This window comes from Cyphomyrmex costatus, unplaced genomic scaffold, assembly GCF_001594065.2.
Source record: "Cyphomyrmex costatus isolate MS0001 unplaced genomic scaffold, Ccosl1.0 scaffold196, whole genome shotgun sequence".
In the NCBI taxonomy this organism is placed as follows: domain Eukaryota; kingdom Metazoa; phylum Arthropoda; class Insecta; order Hymenoptera; family Formicidae; genus Cyphomyrmex; species Cyphomyrmex costatus.
Window position 1 is genome coordinate 819,624 of NW_017275998.1, and position 15,516 is coordinate 835,139.

General features: G+C 33.6%; 1 protein-coding gene across 5 annotated transcripts; it reads right to left on the reverse strand.

The window, feature by feature from the left end:
- Positions 1-2,128: 2,128 nt before the first annotated feature.
- LOC108773030 (diacylglycerol kinase eta) lies at positions 2,129-13,788 on the reverse strand. Of its 5 annotated transcripts, XM_018538735.1 has the most exons (22): positions 13,590-13,788; positions 13,371-13,507; positions 13,049-13,140; positions 12,840-12,970; positions 12,558-12,726; positions 12,327-12,429; positions 11,226-11,228; positions 10,792-11,108; positions 10,219-10,533; positions 10,052-10,146; positions 9,679-9,871; positions 9,248-9,609; positions 8,836-9,149; positions 8,381-8,714; positions 8,077-8,304; positions 7,895-7,997; positions 7,549-7,818; positions 7,170-7,464; positions 4,530-4,835; positions 4,358-4,453; positions 4,153-4,284; positions 2,129-2,493 (listed from the first exon to the last, which is right to left on the reverse strand). In XM_018538735.1, the coding sequence occupies exons 1-22, from the start codon at positions 13,738-13,740 to the stop codon at positions 2,209-2,211; spliced, it is 4,431 nt and encodes a 1,476-aa protein (XP_018394237.1). In that variant the 5' UTR covers positions 13,741-13,788; the 3' UTR covers positions 2,129-2,208. The 5 variants fall into 5 exon arrangements, with proteins under 5 accessions (XP_018394237.1, XP_018394235.1, XP_018394234.1 ...); XM_018538733.1 differs by lacking the exon at positions 11,226-11,228 and having other exon boundaries at positions 9,679-9,844; XM_018538732.1 differs by lacking the exon at positions 11,226-11,228 and having other exon boundaries at positions 8,836-9,140.
- Positions 13,789-15,516: the final 1,728 nt, after the last annotated feature.

The window sequence follows — 15,516 nt, forward strand, 5'->3', positions numbered from 1 at the left end:
CTTTATGTACAGATTAAAGTTTATATACAAATTTTAATTTTAAAAACTTGACATATGCTTATTTTGATATACAAGAAAACCTTATAAAATAAATATTGTATATTGTTAAAATATTAGAATAAATAATATTTTAATATTGTAGAGACAATTTGTGTTGCATTACAGATTAATTATCACAATAGTTTCAGATTTATGTTATAATGTATATACTCATAATTCTACTTTACAAAACTATAGATTTTTGTCTTTTTAAAATATATATCAATTTATACATACTATTTTCTGTCTAAAATTATGAAGTTTATTGAACAATTGTTTAAATGTATTTTTGTACATATATACCATAAATATGTATTTTATAAAACTATTAGAAGTAATATTAATCGACCACGGGATAAAATGGTTCATTTCCTAAATCTTAATAGTATCTCACCTATAAGAGAATGGACCAAAATTAAGTTTTGTAAAAATCTTAATAATAATACAAACTTTTGCAAGATTAAAAAATTTAACATTATGATCTTGTAATGAACACTTTAAAGTTCTTTTATGTTAAATTTAATTTACTTTGTCGTTAAAAAAACCCATTTCTGCATACGGAGTCTGTCTTATCCCATCTTCTCCGATATAAAACAACGTATATACATTTTAGAAAGGAATATTATCATATATGTATGTATGGACACATGATAACATAAGATTGTCAACTTCGTATATTAGTAATCTTATTGTAGAAATATCTGAAGAATACACACAAGATGACACAATTATATATAAAAAATCTACATATAAAAAGAGCAGAAAAGACAAAGTTATAAAAATTGACAAGTATTAAATAAGCATAAAAAGATTACAATATATTATATATTATATTATTTTAAAAGAACAAAGAATTTATTTTCCTGTTTTTTTTTTTAGAAAAAATTTTAAATATTTAATTACCTGTGATGAATTTTTCATAGCCATTTGACTATGTAATTCTGAATGGAGATGAGCAGGCTTACGAGAAGATATATCCCTTGTTCCAATAAAGTATGTGTTAATTTTTGATGTTTTTAAGGGGGAGGTTATCTGACTTAAATAATCTTCAAACCATACATAAAAGCAGTAATATTATACACATATTCTGCATATAAATCTGATTTAAAATAATTGCTTAAAAATATTTACATTTTATATATATATGTATATATATATATCTCGAATAATTTAAAAATTTCTAAAAGTTTTCTTTTTAATATCCATTTGATTATCGAAATTATTTATCAGAAATTAATATACTGAACTGTCTTGTTATGTTTTTATTGCTCTATAAAAATATATTAAGTATTAGCCTTTCTTTTTTTTATAACTTTTTCGATTAACATCACTTTTAATAAAATTTCATAAATTAAACAATTAACCAAAACACCTTTTTAGAAAATAGCATGTATAGATTGATATCAATATCCAAAAGAGATAGAAAATTTCTAGTTTGCAAAGTAGAACCATGAGTACATACATTATATAACACAAATCTGAAACTATTTGTAATAAAATCTTGTGATCTTTGAAGGAGTACTACTAATAGTCAAGTATGTATAGGAGTACTAATCAGCACTAATACTCTAGGTGGAGTACTAACAAGATTTACAACGACTTACTTATTTTTGTCTTTTATACGATGTCTTGTATAAAACACTAACGAATTTAAATCAACTTATTTGCAACATTAAAGAAAATTTTTTTACATTCCAATGTATATCTAAAAGGACAGAAGTGCCTATTCTAGAATCACGTATTTTGTACTATATATACATATCTAAATATATAAATAGAATTGCGCTGAAAATTTATTACTGCACAACAAATTCAACTTTGTTTTTATAAGCAGTCGTTGTACGGAAGAAAATCATTTTGCATGTACCAAATGTTAGTAAAGAATTCAGCACAGGCAAGATCGTTTTCTTTCATACAAAGACTACTTACAAAATAGCTGAATTTGTTATGCAGTAACAAGAAAAATGGTCTCCTTCTATAACATTAGATGGATTTCTACATTTCCTTCCGTTTAATCCTCACGATGTCACGGAAATTGTAATTAATTGTCTTAGGGCAAGAATATAAACGAAATAAATTCATAAAAAATAGATTAATATTTTCTTTCCTTAAAACATTAATTACAATTAACGAAAGAGAAAAATACGCCCTCTTCGGGATAGCATCTTATCAGTTGTTCAGATCATTGATGGCTTGTAAAATACGTTTTACATGTCCAACCTTTGTGATTCCTAGCTCTTTTAGATCTCGACGAGCTAGGGTTAATAGTTCTTTACCTCGTATATCATGAGCAACGAATTTCTCCGTATACTCTGCCAGTCGCAGATTTTCCAACCATGCACAGACCTCCGGAACTCCCCAAGTAGTAACCAGATCTCGAGCCGGACCCGCGCTGCCAGCAATGCGACGACACTTCAACCAAAATAACCCTCGATGACGATTTTTTTTATCTCCCTGTAGATCCAGAGTTCGAGATGTCGGTTAGTAACACGGTTAGTCAGATTAGTAGTAAAGCGGTATGCTATTTTATACGCATACGTTAGAAACATGCTAATCATATGCAGGTGAAGATTTGCACTCGGGATTATACGTGATAACGGATTCGTCAGGCATACAAAGTAGCTTTCGAATGGTCTATATGTTCGTTTGCGATAGTGTGATTCAAAGTCGCGCAAATACCATAGATATGCTTTCGGTATACATTAATGAGACAATATATATAAGATATTCCATTATATATATTTATTATTGTACTTTAGCAAAATTCATATACATTCGCTAAAAGATACATCTTTCATAAAATCACGAAAGTTCCCCTCTCGTTGTCACAGTGCAACAAACTCACGAAATCATGAGAAACCGGAGGCGCGATAACAAAAGTAAAAGTTAAGTTCCATATAATTCAAGTGCATACTCGGATGTGTTGCGTCTGCTAACGTAACTGAAGATAAGTACAGCATCGCTAAATATATCACACAATATATGTTATGTCTCACTGTGGACTACAGTAGAGCTGCTGCAAGCGAGAATAAACAAATAAAAGGCAATCTAAACGGCAATTCCATTTCTCAGTAGCTGTAATACATGCACGCACGCACATACATACAAACGTGTACAAAAAATAATCAGCATCATGTTCCGCAAAACTAAGTCTCTAAATGCTAATTCTATTTCTCTAAATCATAAGCATTAATACTTAAAAGCATATTACCAGCACTGGGATTGAGCACTCAATCAATCCGAAACAAAGCATAGGATAATGTATTAATTATCATTTGAAAACAATATTTACGCATAATGAATTGTAAACTTTTCTCAAAAAAGATTGTAAATTTTCGTGTAAAATATATATATATATGTAAAGAGAGGTGCTTTCATAATATTACAATCTTTGTGTTATCCAACTAGCTAACTAACTTTTCTCAAAACTTATATACAAGAATAGTGCTCTATATAATTTTTTCTTTGGAATATACTGGCAGATGGAATATCGAATACCAATAAATAATGGAAGACTTTATCGTTAATTTGATCATCAATGTGCTTCGTTCGATTTTGATAATCTTGTGGAAAGTTCTAAATAACTATAAATATAGAATAGATAAATTAATTGTACCTCCCAAAGTGTCTGTATACTTAATTCTTTAAATTATGTTTGTAAGCGAATACATGAGTATTTATAAAACAAACTTTTTGTATATTAAGTATTAAAAATTCAATTAGTATTCCGTCAATTAAATATGTAGTAAATATCACAAAATGTACACTGTGAAAAAAATTTACTAAATTTTAATAAATATATCTTTAAATACTCCTAGCGGAATATTTAATAAATGTAAACACATGTTTATTAGATACAAGAATCATTAGTTTGATTCAACTATCATATTTTTTATTTATCTAAATATTTATTTACCATAAGTAAATATTCTGTTAGGACTACTCAAAGAAATATTTATTATAATTTAATAAATTTTTTCTCGGTGTATATGTAAACTTTATCACAATGCAAAATACATGACAAAAATGTAAAAATAGTTAATTTCATAACTCGTATCTCTTTAAATAATTGACTTTAAGCAGCATTGCATTAAGCATAAGAAAGAACTATACCTGATCGTCTGCGGGAATATTTTGCAAGTAAACCAATCCTGTGCCTCCTTCATCAAAGGTACATTTTCGTAATTGCTGTTCCATTTGAGCTAGAGATACAGATAGCTTGTTTTCTAAATCTTCTCGTAATTTCTACGTTAGGAAAATAATTGTTAATTTAATCAATGCGTTAATATTTTACAGTCACAATATTTGCTCTGCTCACCAAGCTATGTGCTTTATCGCGCAATAATTCACAAGATTCTTCATACAATTGCCGTGCGCTTGATACTAACTCTGTTACCATGGGCCTTAGGCTTTCCTATATTAATAAATCGAAAAAGTTAAAAAAAAGTAGATGTGACAGATTTCTAACTAATTCCCTAATCAAAACTTACCCCTTGCAAGATTTTACCATTGGGATGCACTTTTTCAAGTGCATTTGCTGTTCGTAAGGCTACTTGATACAGATCTCTTTCCAGGGTTGGATGTGATATAATTAACAGTTTTACCCACTTGACCAAGGTCGTTACGGTTTCAATAAAACTTAATAAGATATTCAATTCCTCATCGTTCAACTGAGGAGGTTTATTACAAAGTTGCAATTGTGGTCTGGATTGTGATGCATTGTTTATAGAAGAAGATTGAGCGCTTAATGTATTGCGTTGTTTCTCTTCCCATGTTCTCAATGAGGTTTCAAGTGCCTGAGATGCAAAATATTTTCAATTCATACACATAAATTAAAATTATTTTTCCCATTAAAAAATCACAACAAATACCAGGACTCGTGAACTCTTATTACTCTAATAGTTGTCAGCATTATGGATTTTTAATAACAAATAACTGTCTTGCACAATAACTGTTTTGAAACTCAACATCTTAAAGATATCAACGTCTTAAAGATGTATATATGCAGAACAATAAGAATTTACGAGCCTTGATAAATAAGGTAAATGTTCCAGTGGCCGGACACATTGAAATAAAATATTTGCTATTTATTTGAACAGTTATGAATAAAAATAACATTTATTGTAAAAAATATTCCTATATTTATAACGATTAATTAGGAAAAAAGAAGTAAGCCAAATTCATAATTTTTATATTAAAAAAAATTTATTATGTAAGTATGGGTCTATGATTTGATAAAATGGTAGGTAATCGTTAAGAAATTCGTTAAGCGTTAGCATTCAGCTTATACAATAAAAACTCGATATTTAATTATATTTATGAATAAATCATTGAATATTTAATTATAAAGATTAATTAGAAACTCGTTTTGACGAAATTCATCATAGAAATCACAATAAAAACGATATTTTTAAGTGTCCGGAGACTGGTACGTTTAAAGTACTAATGGTCCCAATCACCGGACTCGTATGTGTATACCCATTACCCAGCTTATGAGGTTAGAGTCACGTAGTCTTGCTTTCGTAAACAATACGGAATTGTTTGGTAAGTAAATAATTGTATATTTTTAAAGACTTAATTGCATGTGAAACTTTTTAAAACTATTCATCGATAATTTCTTTTATTTATATATGTTAAAATAAGTTATTCATGTATAATAGCAATTACTTATTATAATGGAAGTTAAAGTTTTCTTTTATAACCTCATTGAGCAAGCGTCTTTAAAATCATGCATGAATAATTAGATTAGTGATTAAATCAATATAAAAATAAACTTATTTTTACAGATAAACATGAAGACAGCAGCAGGGCAAAAGGTATGCTCAGTCAGTGATAAATGATGCAATACATGCTATTCACCGAGGGATTCCGATTAGACAAGCCAGTAAAATGTATGGAATTCCAAAAACTACGCTGCATGATAAATTTAAAAACAAATCACAAATTAAATCTACAATGGGACCATCGACAATTCTGTCTTCAGAAGAAGAAAGCCAGTTAGTTGATTGGATGCTGTATATCAGTGAAAAAGGTTTTCCGGTAACCAAGGAACAACTGTTAGACAGTGTGCAATTATTAATAATGCAGTTACAGAAAAAAAATCCTTTTACGAACAACAGACCTGGACGTCATTGGTATGAATCATTTATTTGTCGACACCCTGAGCTATCACATCAAGTTGCACAGAATTTAATTACTATCAGAGCATCAGTTAATGAAGATTGTTTGAGAAAGTGGTTTCATGAAGTTCGTCAATACTTGTTAAAGAAAGAATTGCTCTGTATTGATGCTTCACGGTATTTTAATTGTGATGAAAGCTCCTTTTTATTGTGTCCGAAAGCAGAGCAAGTTATTGTTAAAAAAGGTGCTAAATCAGTATACAAAATCGTAAATGCTGATGAAAAAGAGGCACTGACAACATTAGTAATGATTAGCGCTTCCGGAGTTATGGCACCTCCCATGATAATGTACGCTTACAAAAGAATACCAGCAACTATAGCGCAGAATATCCCCAAAGGATGGAGCATTGGAACTTCAGACAGAGGATGGATGACTGCTGAGTCATTTTATGAATATATTACTAACGTATTTTACCCGTGGCTGAAAACTAATAATATTGTATTTCCCGTCGTATTATTCATGGATGGACATTCCTCACACTTGACATTGCCTTTGAGTAATTTTTGTCGACAGCATAAAATAGAGTTAATAGCTCTGTATCCAAACGCCACGCACATTTTGCAGCCATTAGATGTAGCGATTTTCCATCCTTTAAAATTGGTTTGGAAGAAAATTGTCAATAATTGGAGATTAGAAAATAATGGAGAACGCCTAAAAAAAGACATGTTTGCCCCACTGTTAAAAAAGACTCTTGATTCAATAGACCTTACTTCTATGGCTAAAAATGGATTTCAAACGTGTGGACTCTATCCTTTTACACCTAACGCTGTGGATTTTAATATTTTAAACAAACATAAAAAATCCGAGAACCTAATCAATACTGCACCTACTCAAACAGATTTGATAAAACAGTTTATTAGCTTTTTTGAACAGCAATTGCCAGAAGAAATGCTCCAAACATTTAAAGCGGCGGAGATAGTAGGAATTTGGTATGGTGAAATTTTACTTACCCTATTTCTGTAAAGCATCTGCATGCGATTCTTGTGTATAATTTTTATAACACCTGGTGGTTGAATCCAAGCCTCTCCGTCGACCTGTATGGGGACACCCTCTTCTCCTAAGATATTAATCTGGACTGTTTGGCATTGGGCTATCCTATGATGTTGCAAATTTATCAGCCGCGACGCAGCCATTTGAACAGATCCGAAGACCGCAACTACTTCCAAAATACGATCGTCAAACGATGGTGCCAAGAACAGATCTCCTTCCTTTGAACCGCCCCAGAAGTTTGTGCCACCCATAAAACTGTCATTAAAAAATTAAAACTTTAACTTAGAGAATTATAAATCGATATATATATATATATTTTTTTTTTATTATCATAAGTACCTTGGTATATTTAATACAACAATTCCTTGCAAAGACGGCAATGGTATCCTTTGACCGTCGCACTCCAATTGAACTCTCTGCTCAAGATTTTTATAAGTTTTCTGTATCCACTCTTTAGAGCCTAAGACGCCATACCACATATAGTTCTTAGCACGTGATCGACACTTCTCAGGATGCTCTTCTCTCTTATTGTGAAAATCGAGACTGATTTTTGCGTCTATGCCAATGCCAAAATAATTATTCATGACGCATCGTTCAAAGTATCCTTCCCTGTAATACAAAAAAATAGTTTCGTGATCTCTGTATTTATGTCAAATTAATATATATAATGATGTATGTGAATTACGTCAATGTTTCGTCTGGATCCATTAATGGCGATACCGGTGCACATAGAGCATCTGCATTTGCCAGCAAAACTTGACTGATGAGACCAGCTCCTCCACTTACATCTATATATTTACAAAAAAAAAAACACATTAATTATATAAAATGAGAAAGATTATACTTTAATATTGCATTTTTCCTTACTTGGCCACATAGGTAATCGAACTAAAGGATTTATTATAGGAAGTTTCTTCACGTCCTCCGTTTTGTCTACAGATTTTGCTCTTTCGTGACGCAAGCTCACGCTTGAGCCACCTAAACGAGCGGTAGTTGCCATCAACGACACAACTTCTGATGCCTTCAATAAACTTCCACTGCTTATACGACGTGTAGCTTGCGGAGAGAAGCCTGAATTGGGTAACTCCACGCTTACTACATTATTAGAAAAATCATTAAAATATATGCATATAAATTGCCATGTAATCATTTTTTAGCTGGCCAAACTTACGTCTTTCCATACTATTTCCACCGTATTGTTTATCATGTGGATCCAGTTTGTAATCTAAATTAAATTTATGATGGCTCTCAATTGACAACGATGGACTTGGTGGATCAACGATAACACTAATCTGCGGTGGAAAATTCGTAGAGCACTTTTCGTTGGTAATGTCCGATGGGACGGGGAAGCAACATACTGGTCTCAACAAATCGGATGTTTTTTCTTTTTCAATAGTTTCGAATGTAGTCTCAAGTACATTTGTCTCCACAGATTGTGGAGATTTAACTCCTGAGACACGAACGCATGTTGTTAAGCCCTCCGTTTTATATCTACTTAGCATTCCCTGATAACATAAAACATAATTAGTTTTATATGCATAAAATACATAAAATTAACTTACATACTTAAACACAGTTGATTTTATATATTTAATTTTAAAAAATTGAAATATCTATTTTTTGTACCTCTTTATCAGTCTTTATACTTTTTCTGCCTTTCTTAAACGAGTATCTTCCAATATCATTTCCTTCGCTAAATTGAGCTAAGCCACAATATCTATGCGAATCCTCAAGTTCTAAGCCTTCACTAACAGAATCATACCCCATTATTACATCACCCATTATCACATCCTGTCTGAGGGAGCTCAAATCTTCCAAGCCGCTTTCCGAGTGTTGAATTTCACTGGAAAGCATATCGGAATTATCCGGTGAATCATAGTACCCTATCTCCGCGTTCTCCCATTTTTTCGTGGTATCGAATATATCGCTGTCTTTATGACCTGAAAAGTGTCAGAGAAATTATCTAATAACAAGATAAAAAATACATATAAAGTTAACACTTTTATGATACTTGCCACATTGGTAAGTATTTACTTACCGACTTCACTCAATGTGCTATTTCGCACAGTGTAACTCTTGGAATCAAAACTTTCAGAAACCATGCTATCTGTACTGTTGGTACAGCTACCCCTAGTTTCTAGCTTGACTATCGCGGGTTTTTGCACGTGTTCTGGTGAAATGTTTTTAGAATGAAATGAATCCATGTCGAGGGATACGACTGTAGTCGCATCATCTGATGGTGTACTTGTGTCTAAAGTGATTTTTGTCACAGTTATTGGAACATCAGAAGAAGCTTCTATTTGTGTCGGTTCAGACAATAGAAAATTATCATTAATAGCTGTCTGAATTTCTTGTTGACCACTGACAGTTTGCATTGCGGGTATGTCAAAATTGAGAACTCTAAAATTACATCGAGTTACTTGTAGAATGCAAATATTGATACGTCATTAAGTTCATGTTGACAGTTACCCTTGTGGTATGTTTTCGCTGTTTCGTCTACTGTCGGCAAAACTATCGGGTGCAGGAAGAGTCAGTAATTCTTCGGGTTGCGAATCTCTCCTTAAATCTGGCATTGGGCTCAGAGATGCCACATTAGGAGTAGGACTTGGGCAAGAGATCTCTATGCTGCTGGATTCTATAATTGGTAGATATATGACCTGGTCTGTTTGACATAAGTTATGCATAATATGGTATGAAGAAAACAAATATTAAAATCAATTTTATCATCTAAAGAAAGTATCCGGTAGTTCTCCCATAAATAGTATGACAAGTTTAATCTTACTACTTGTCATAGTATTTATCGGAGAACTATCAGATACTCTTGCGATATTTGACATCTTACTGCTTTGTTTCTCATCCGAAGGACTGTTCTGCTCGTTGACAGCTGTTTCTGTGTGTTCCACTAATTTTCTGACAGCTTTTTTCAAACTATTTACTCTGTAAACATCATTAAAATATACATCTCTCTTTCTACATTTATAATACAACATATATAAATATATGCTATACCTGGACATTACAATCTCTTTTTCTATATATGATGCTCTTTGAATGATGCTTTTTTTTAAATTCGTCATTTCTTTTTCTGGTTTTTCTAAAGCACCTTTCTCTTGGATGCTGCTAAAAGTGTCAGTTTTTAGAGTGCCAATGTCAATGTCTTCTGTGTTATCGGATAAATTGCTTTCTTCTTTTGATAATGTTTGCAACAATAGATCAAGTTTTTGTTGAAGTACTGTACATTTTTCTCCCAATTGTTGGTCCCCTGTATTTAGACTGGCTTCTAGTATATATGTTTCAAAATCTTTTACGGTTGTACATAAAACTCTGTAAGAAAAAACTCTTAGTTTAAATGCTAAAACTTAAAGCTTATGCAAATTTATATATATATATATATATATATATATATAGTGTTCCGGAAAAAAAACATTATTTCAGCGTGAAACTTCTTTTAACGCTTATACTTAAAAAACATACACGGAAAAATCTCTCTCTCATACTTTTATTACTTAATTTTTCACGCTGCAATAATATTACCCTCGAAGTTCGGGACACCCTGTATGAATGTGTTATTATATTACTTACTTGGCACTTGATAAAACTACACTTTCCTGATCAGATTGCAAAATATTTGTTAGATGAGCAAGAACGCTGTCTTCATACTGATGAGCTATGCTCGTTTTTATAGCCGGATCCGGCTGAGTCACTTTGTGACATGACAGAGATATGTTGCGTTCGAATGTCATAATACTCCACCGATCTAGCATTTTTGTGCCCGCTTTCTCATACTTGTCCAGTAATTGAGGTAAATGCGCGTCATCGTCACACGACGAACCCCACCCTAATACTCGGGCTAAATCATTTCCTGTTCCTAAAGGTAGTACTCCAATTTGACATTGTCTCTGCAAATTTGATAAATACAAATATATTTCTTTTTATTTTATGCAATGCATTTAGTAGTACATTTTAACAGTTCCGAATGAGAATAGATTAGATAGATTAGTCATGCATACACTTACCGCCTGTAAAAAAAGTTAACAAAGCTTCGCGTATATAAAGAAGCCTAAAGCACACACACCGATTTCATCTGGAATAAAATCATAAAAGAGACACGCCATGCAGTTTATAATCAGAAACTTGAAAAAATTAATACCATTGGCTGCAATATCATAGCTCTAAATATTGGCACGATTTAAATATCGTATATATTAATGTACAGGATAATTCTTTCTAATATATGTATATCAATACTTCAAAAGAATGAGTAGAGTTTAAGAAAAATTTTATTTTCCTAGCTATAATTAAATAAAATATTTAGAATGTCCGTCCTCTCATCTAGTTCTCTTTTCAAGACAATTAAGTAAGATAAGCGCAAAAGTTTAAATATACATTTCCGATACCTTTAAAACATCATCAGAGAGTTGTTAGGAGAATATAACTTATTTGAACAAGAAGTAATGCGAACAAATCCAATCCAAGTTTTGAACCCTTCTCAAAAGATTATAATTCAGAAGAGCTAATCAAACTGTAAATTACAAATCTCAATTTCAAGAATTAAGTTGTCGATACCGGGAGGATGAAATTCAAATCGAATTTAATCATGTCATATCTTGTCTAAATATATCCTTTCTTAATAATTCTGACGATGTTTCGAAAATATCAAAAGTCATTCTCCAATTCTCGCGATTGAACTAAAAAAATCGATGTTTTAAAAAGAAAGATACATATATATTAATATTTTTTTCAAAAATAATACTTTAAATATATTATTTAATAAAATTATATATATATGCAAATTTGTCTTTATATTTATTCTCCGAAATATTAACATATAATTAAGAATCACTCTGTGTGTATGTATGTTAAACAATAGATATATTATATTAAAACTTGAAATAGTATACAGTTATGCTTCTTTATTCTCATGTATAACGAATTTTAACTGCAATTTATATTCATGCATTATGTAATGTCAAGTAATATCGCTAAATTGCTAGGCTATGCTGCATATGCAGCCCTGGTAGAGCGTAATTAGATTGAGATGAAATGGTAGTCGTTAAGAAATCATGCTGAAAGAGATAAAGTTATCACTCACAGTTTTAAAATACGCATTTACTCACGTGCATTCCAAGCCGATCGATTTCCGAAAGAACCCATCCTACAGACCCATCACCACTACATACTAAAATCCGGAAGGGGTCGAAGTGTCGGAACAGTCGTAATCTGTAATAAAAATCATAATTCTTATATTCAAAATGTTTTTATATACACCTTGCTACACGCGTGCTAACGAATATTATATATTCATGTTTGTTTTAATCGTTATTAGCATATGTATAAAATTTGCTTACCCTGGACCTGGTCCTCCTTGTATAAGGTCGAACACTTGTGCGGGATTTAATAATTGTTTAAATCTCCTTAAAAACTTAATACCTTGATTGTCACCGGATTTACTGTTAACGAATACTAAAAGTGGACTGCATCCCGTAGGTCTAATTGCTTCCCAAGCTTCGTCGCTACCTGATAATAATTGAATCATGTATGCAATTACTATTATTATTATCATCAAAGTTTTATTCGGATATTTATGTACAAATTCATACAAATAATTTAAGATACAACAGATAGATTACCTATATTATGCAAAGCTGTAGGAGGCACTATACTGAGTTTACATGGTCCTAGTGGACACTTGATACTCATGGCAGGTCTGCATGCTGTATGTACAGTTGCTTTGCACCACACACATTTCCAGTCTTGAAGCCTAAATAATACGTCGAATTGAATATTTACTAAATTTTATCAACTGCTTACATATAAAAATGTAGTAGGATATAAATACCTAAGTACAGAACCACATGTCTTTTCACAGACAAAGCATTTTGAGGACACTGGCAAGTTTCCCTCCATCCACTGATGTGGCATTGTGATATTCTATAATATAGATTAAGATACTAAAATTATACATTCTTGATATATTTATCAGAGATGAACAATTATAATTTTTTAAAAAGATATATACTTCTAATTAAAAACAGTAAAATTAAGAAGAAAAAAACATCTAATTAAAGTTATATAAGTTAATAATTAAGTAAAGTTATATACTTTTACACTAATTATTAATTTTCAAAGATATATTTTTATTAATAACAATATATGCACACCCCATCTTGGTCCTCAATAATATCTTTTCCAATGGATGCCAGTGTTGTCCACTTGCAATTATTTATTGCTTTTGCAGCACATCTTTTGTGCACCTTGTATTTACAAGCTTCACAACTTAAACCATGGGAAGTAACACCTGTAACAATACAATATAAATTTAACCACTATTTTTAAATAACTGCAAGTTTAATTTAATTGTCATAAAGAAAGATCCTTACCAGGTAGAGTATCTCTACAGACATTGCAATATGTAGGTCTAGCATGATTAGTTGCGTAAAACTGATGATTACCTCCCAGTAACTCTGCAGTTCCAGAATCACCCTGAGGATGATTCTCTGTCGCTGTTTGTGGAGCCAACCACTCCTCCATGTCTTCTTCTCTGTTTTCACTACAGAGAACTAAAGACCTTAGAGGAGTGATCACCTATTACATAAAAACATTACACTTATTCCTGTTGTATTATTTTTATGGACTTTCTACAATAAACAAAAAATTTATCTACATAAGCAACATTTTTAATTTTTAATTATCTATATAATCAATATTTTTAAATCTTAAATCGTAAGAAAATGACCCATCATAATTAATTGTTCTTCTCACATATTATTGTGATTGTTAATTCCTTGTCTTAAATTTAAAACCTAGGTAATGACTTATTGTAGAAAGCTCATTAAACTTAATTACTTAGAATACTGATACATAAATATGTCAAGTTTCTAAAAAGTAAATATTTTAAAATCTTTTAAAAAAAGAACCTATTTTTGTGTATATGTATAAAGAGATAAATTTATTCATCGTGTAAATATATTCTTTTCAATTCACCGGCAGAGCATTCTCAGTGCAAGGTTATGACTTATTGGTAAACGGCGCTCCAAAAATGCAGATAAGCATTGTGGAACACCGTTTCCGATTAAACGACATTCCCACATCTCAGCTGTTCCGTTTCGCAAACAAAGAGGATCGTCAATGGATTAACGTTCAGCGAAACAAGCTACAAAATTTTAACGTTGCGAAACGTCGCTCGCGATGCTCGTTACTATCTAGCCATTCTAGCCAACCAGTCTATTGTCTATTAAACAATCGATAATGGCATTGTTACGGGGCCGCGGTAGGAAGCGATTATTAAGCCGGTGTGGGACATTCGGGCGGGCAGACGGGCGACCTAATTAGAGAGCTGGGGACGCATCGCCGCCACCGCCGCTACCGTCACTACCACCATCGTCCCGTCGCCACCCTTGCTCTCTGCGCGTCCCTTGTGGTCCCTTGGTGTGCCTAACCTTCGCGGTTATATACCTTGAATCGGGAGCGGACCCTTTGTCGCTTCGACATTTGAACTGCGGCTCGCAACACGATGCCGGTATCCGCATGACACGTGCGACTCCGCACGCGGGCTCCGTCCGTCCACCGTTTCGGCGAGCGTTTCCACGAAATCTGGCGGCGTGCCACCCGCGGCGACATGTCACACGCGAAGACGACGGCCGACGACGGTGTGGTGGCGAGACGCGTCCAGCCGGGCGCCGCAACGACAATTGCATGATCGCCGCGGCCTGTCACAATTCCGAGCGAGACGGCTGCTGTGCTCCTCTGAAGGCAGCCTCAGCGCGCCGCTCCATTTCTCATGGCGCATGTCATATCAGTCATATATGCCCGCATATGCTTCTACATCTCATTTATAAATAAATGTATCTCTCCGGCGCTCGTGCATTGTTCGCTCGCTCGCTCGCTCGCTAGCTCTTCGCGCGTCCGTCCGCAGTTTCACTGCATATGCCGGTGCGTCACCGGTGGCCGCCACCGCCGCGTGCCATCACACGCGCGCGGTAACCACGTGCGCGCCATTGTACTTGACGCCGACGCGCGACGCCGACGCGCGCTTTTCACGCCGCGCCGCCAGTCACGAGGCGAAAAAGCGCGCGAGGCTCGAGCCCGATCGCGGCGCGGCGGCTGTCAATAAACCGGCCAGGCCGCGCGCCGCGAGACATTATCGCGCGCGCTTATCCGTCGCGAATAATGCCTCGCGCTCTCCCTTCGCCCCGCCGCTGCCCCCGCCGCCCCCCTCCCGGCAGCCGTATGTGTCGTCGTATTGACAGGTAGACGCTGTATCGAAGCCTCGCGTGCTATCTCCCCTGACGAGGGTCGCCCACGCGG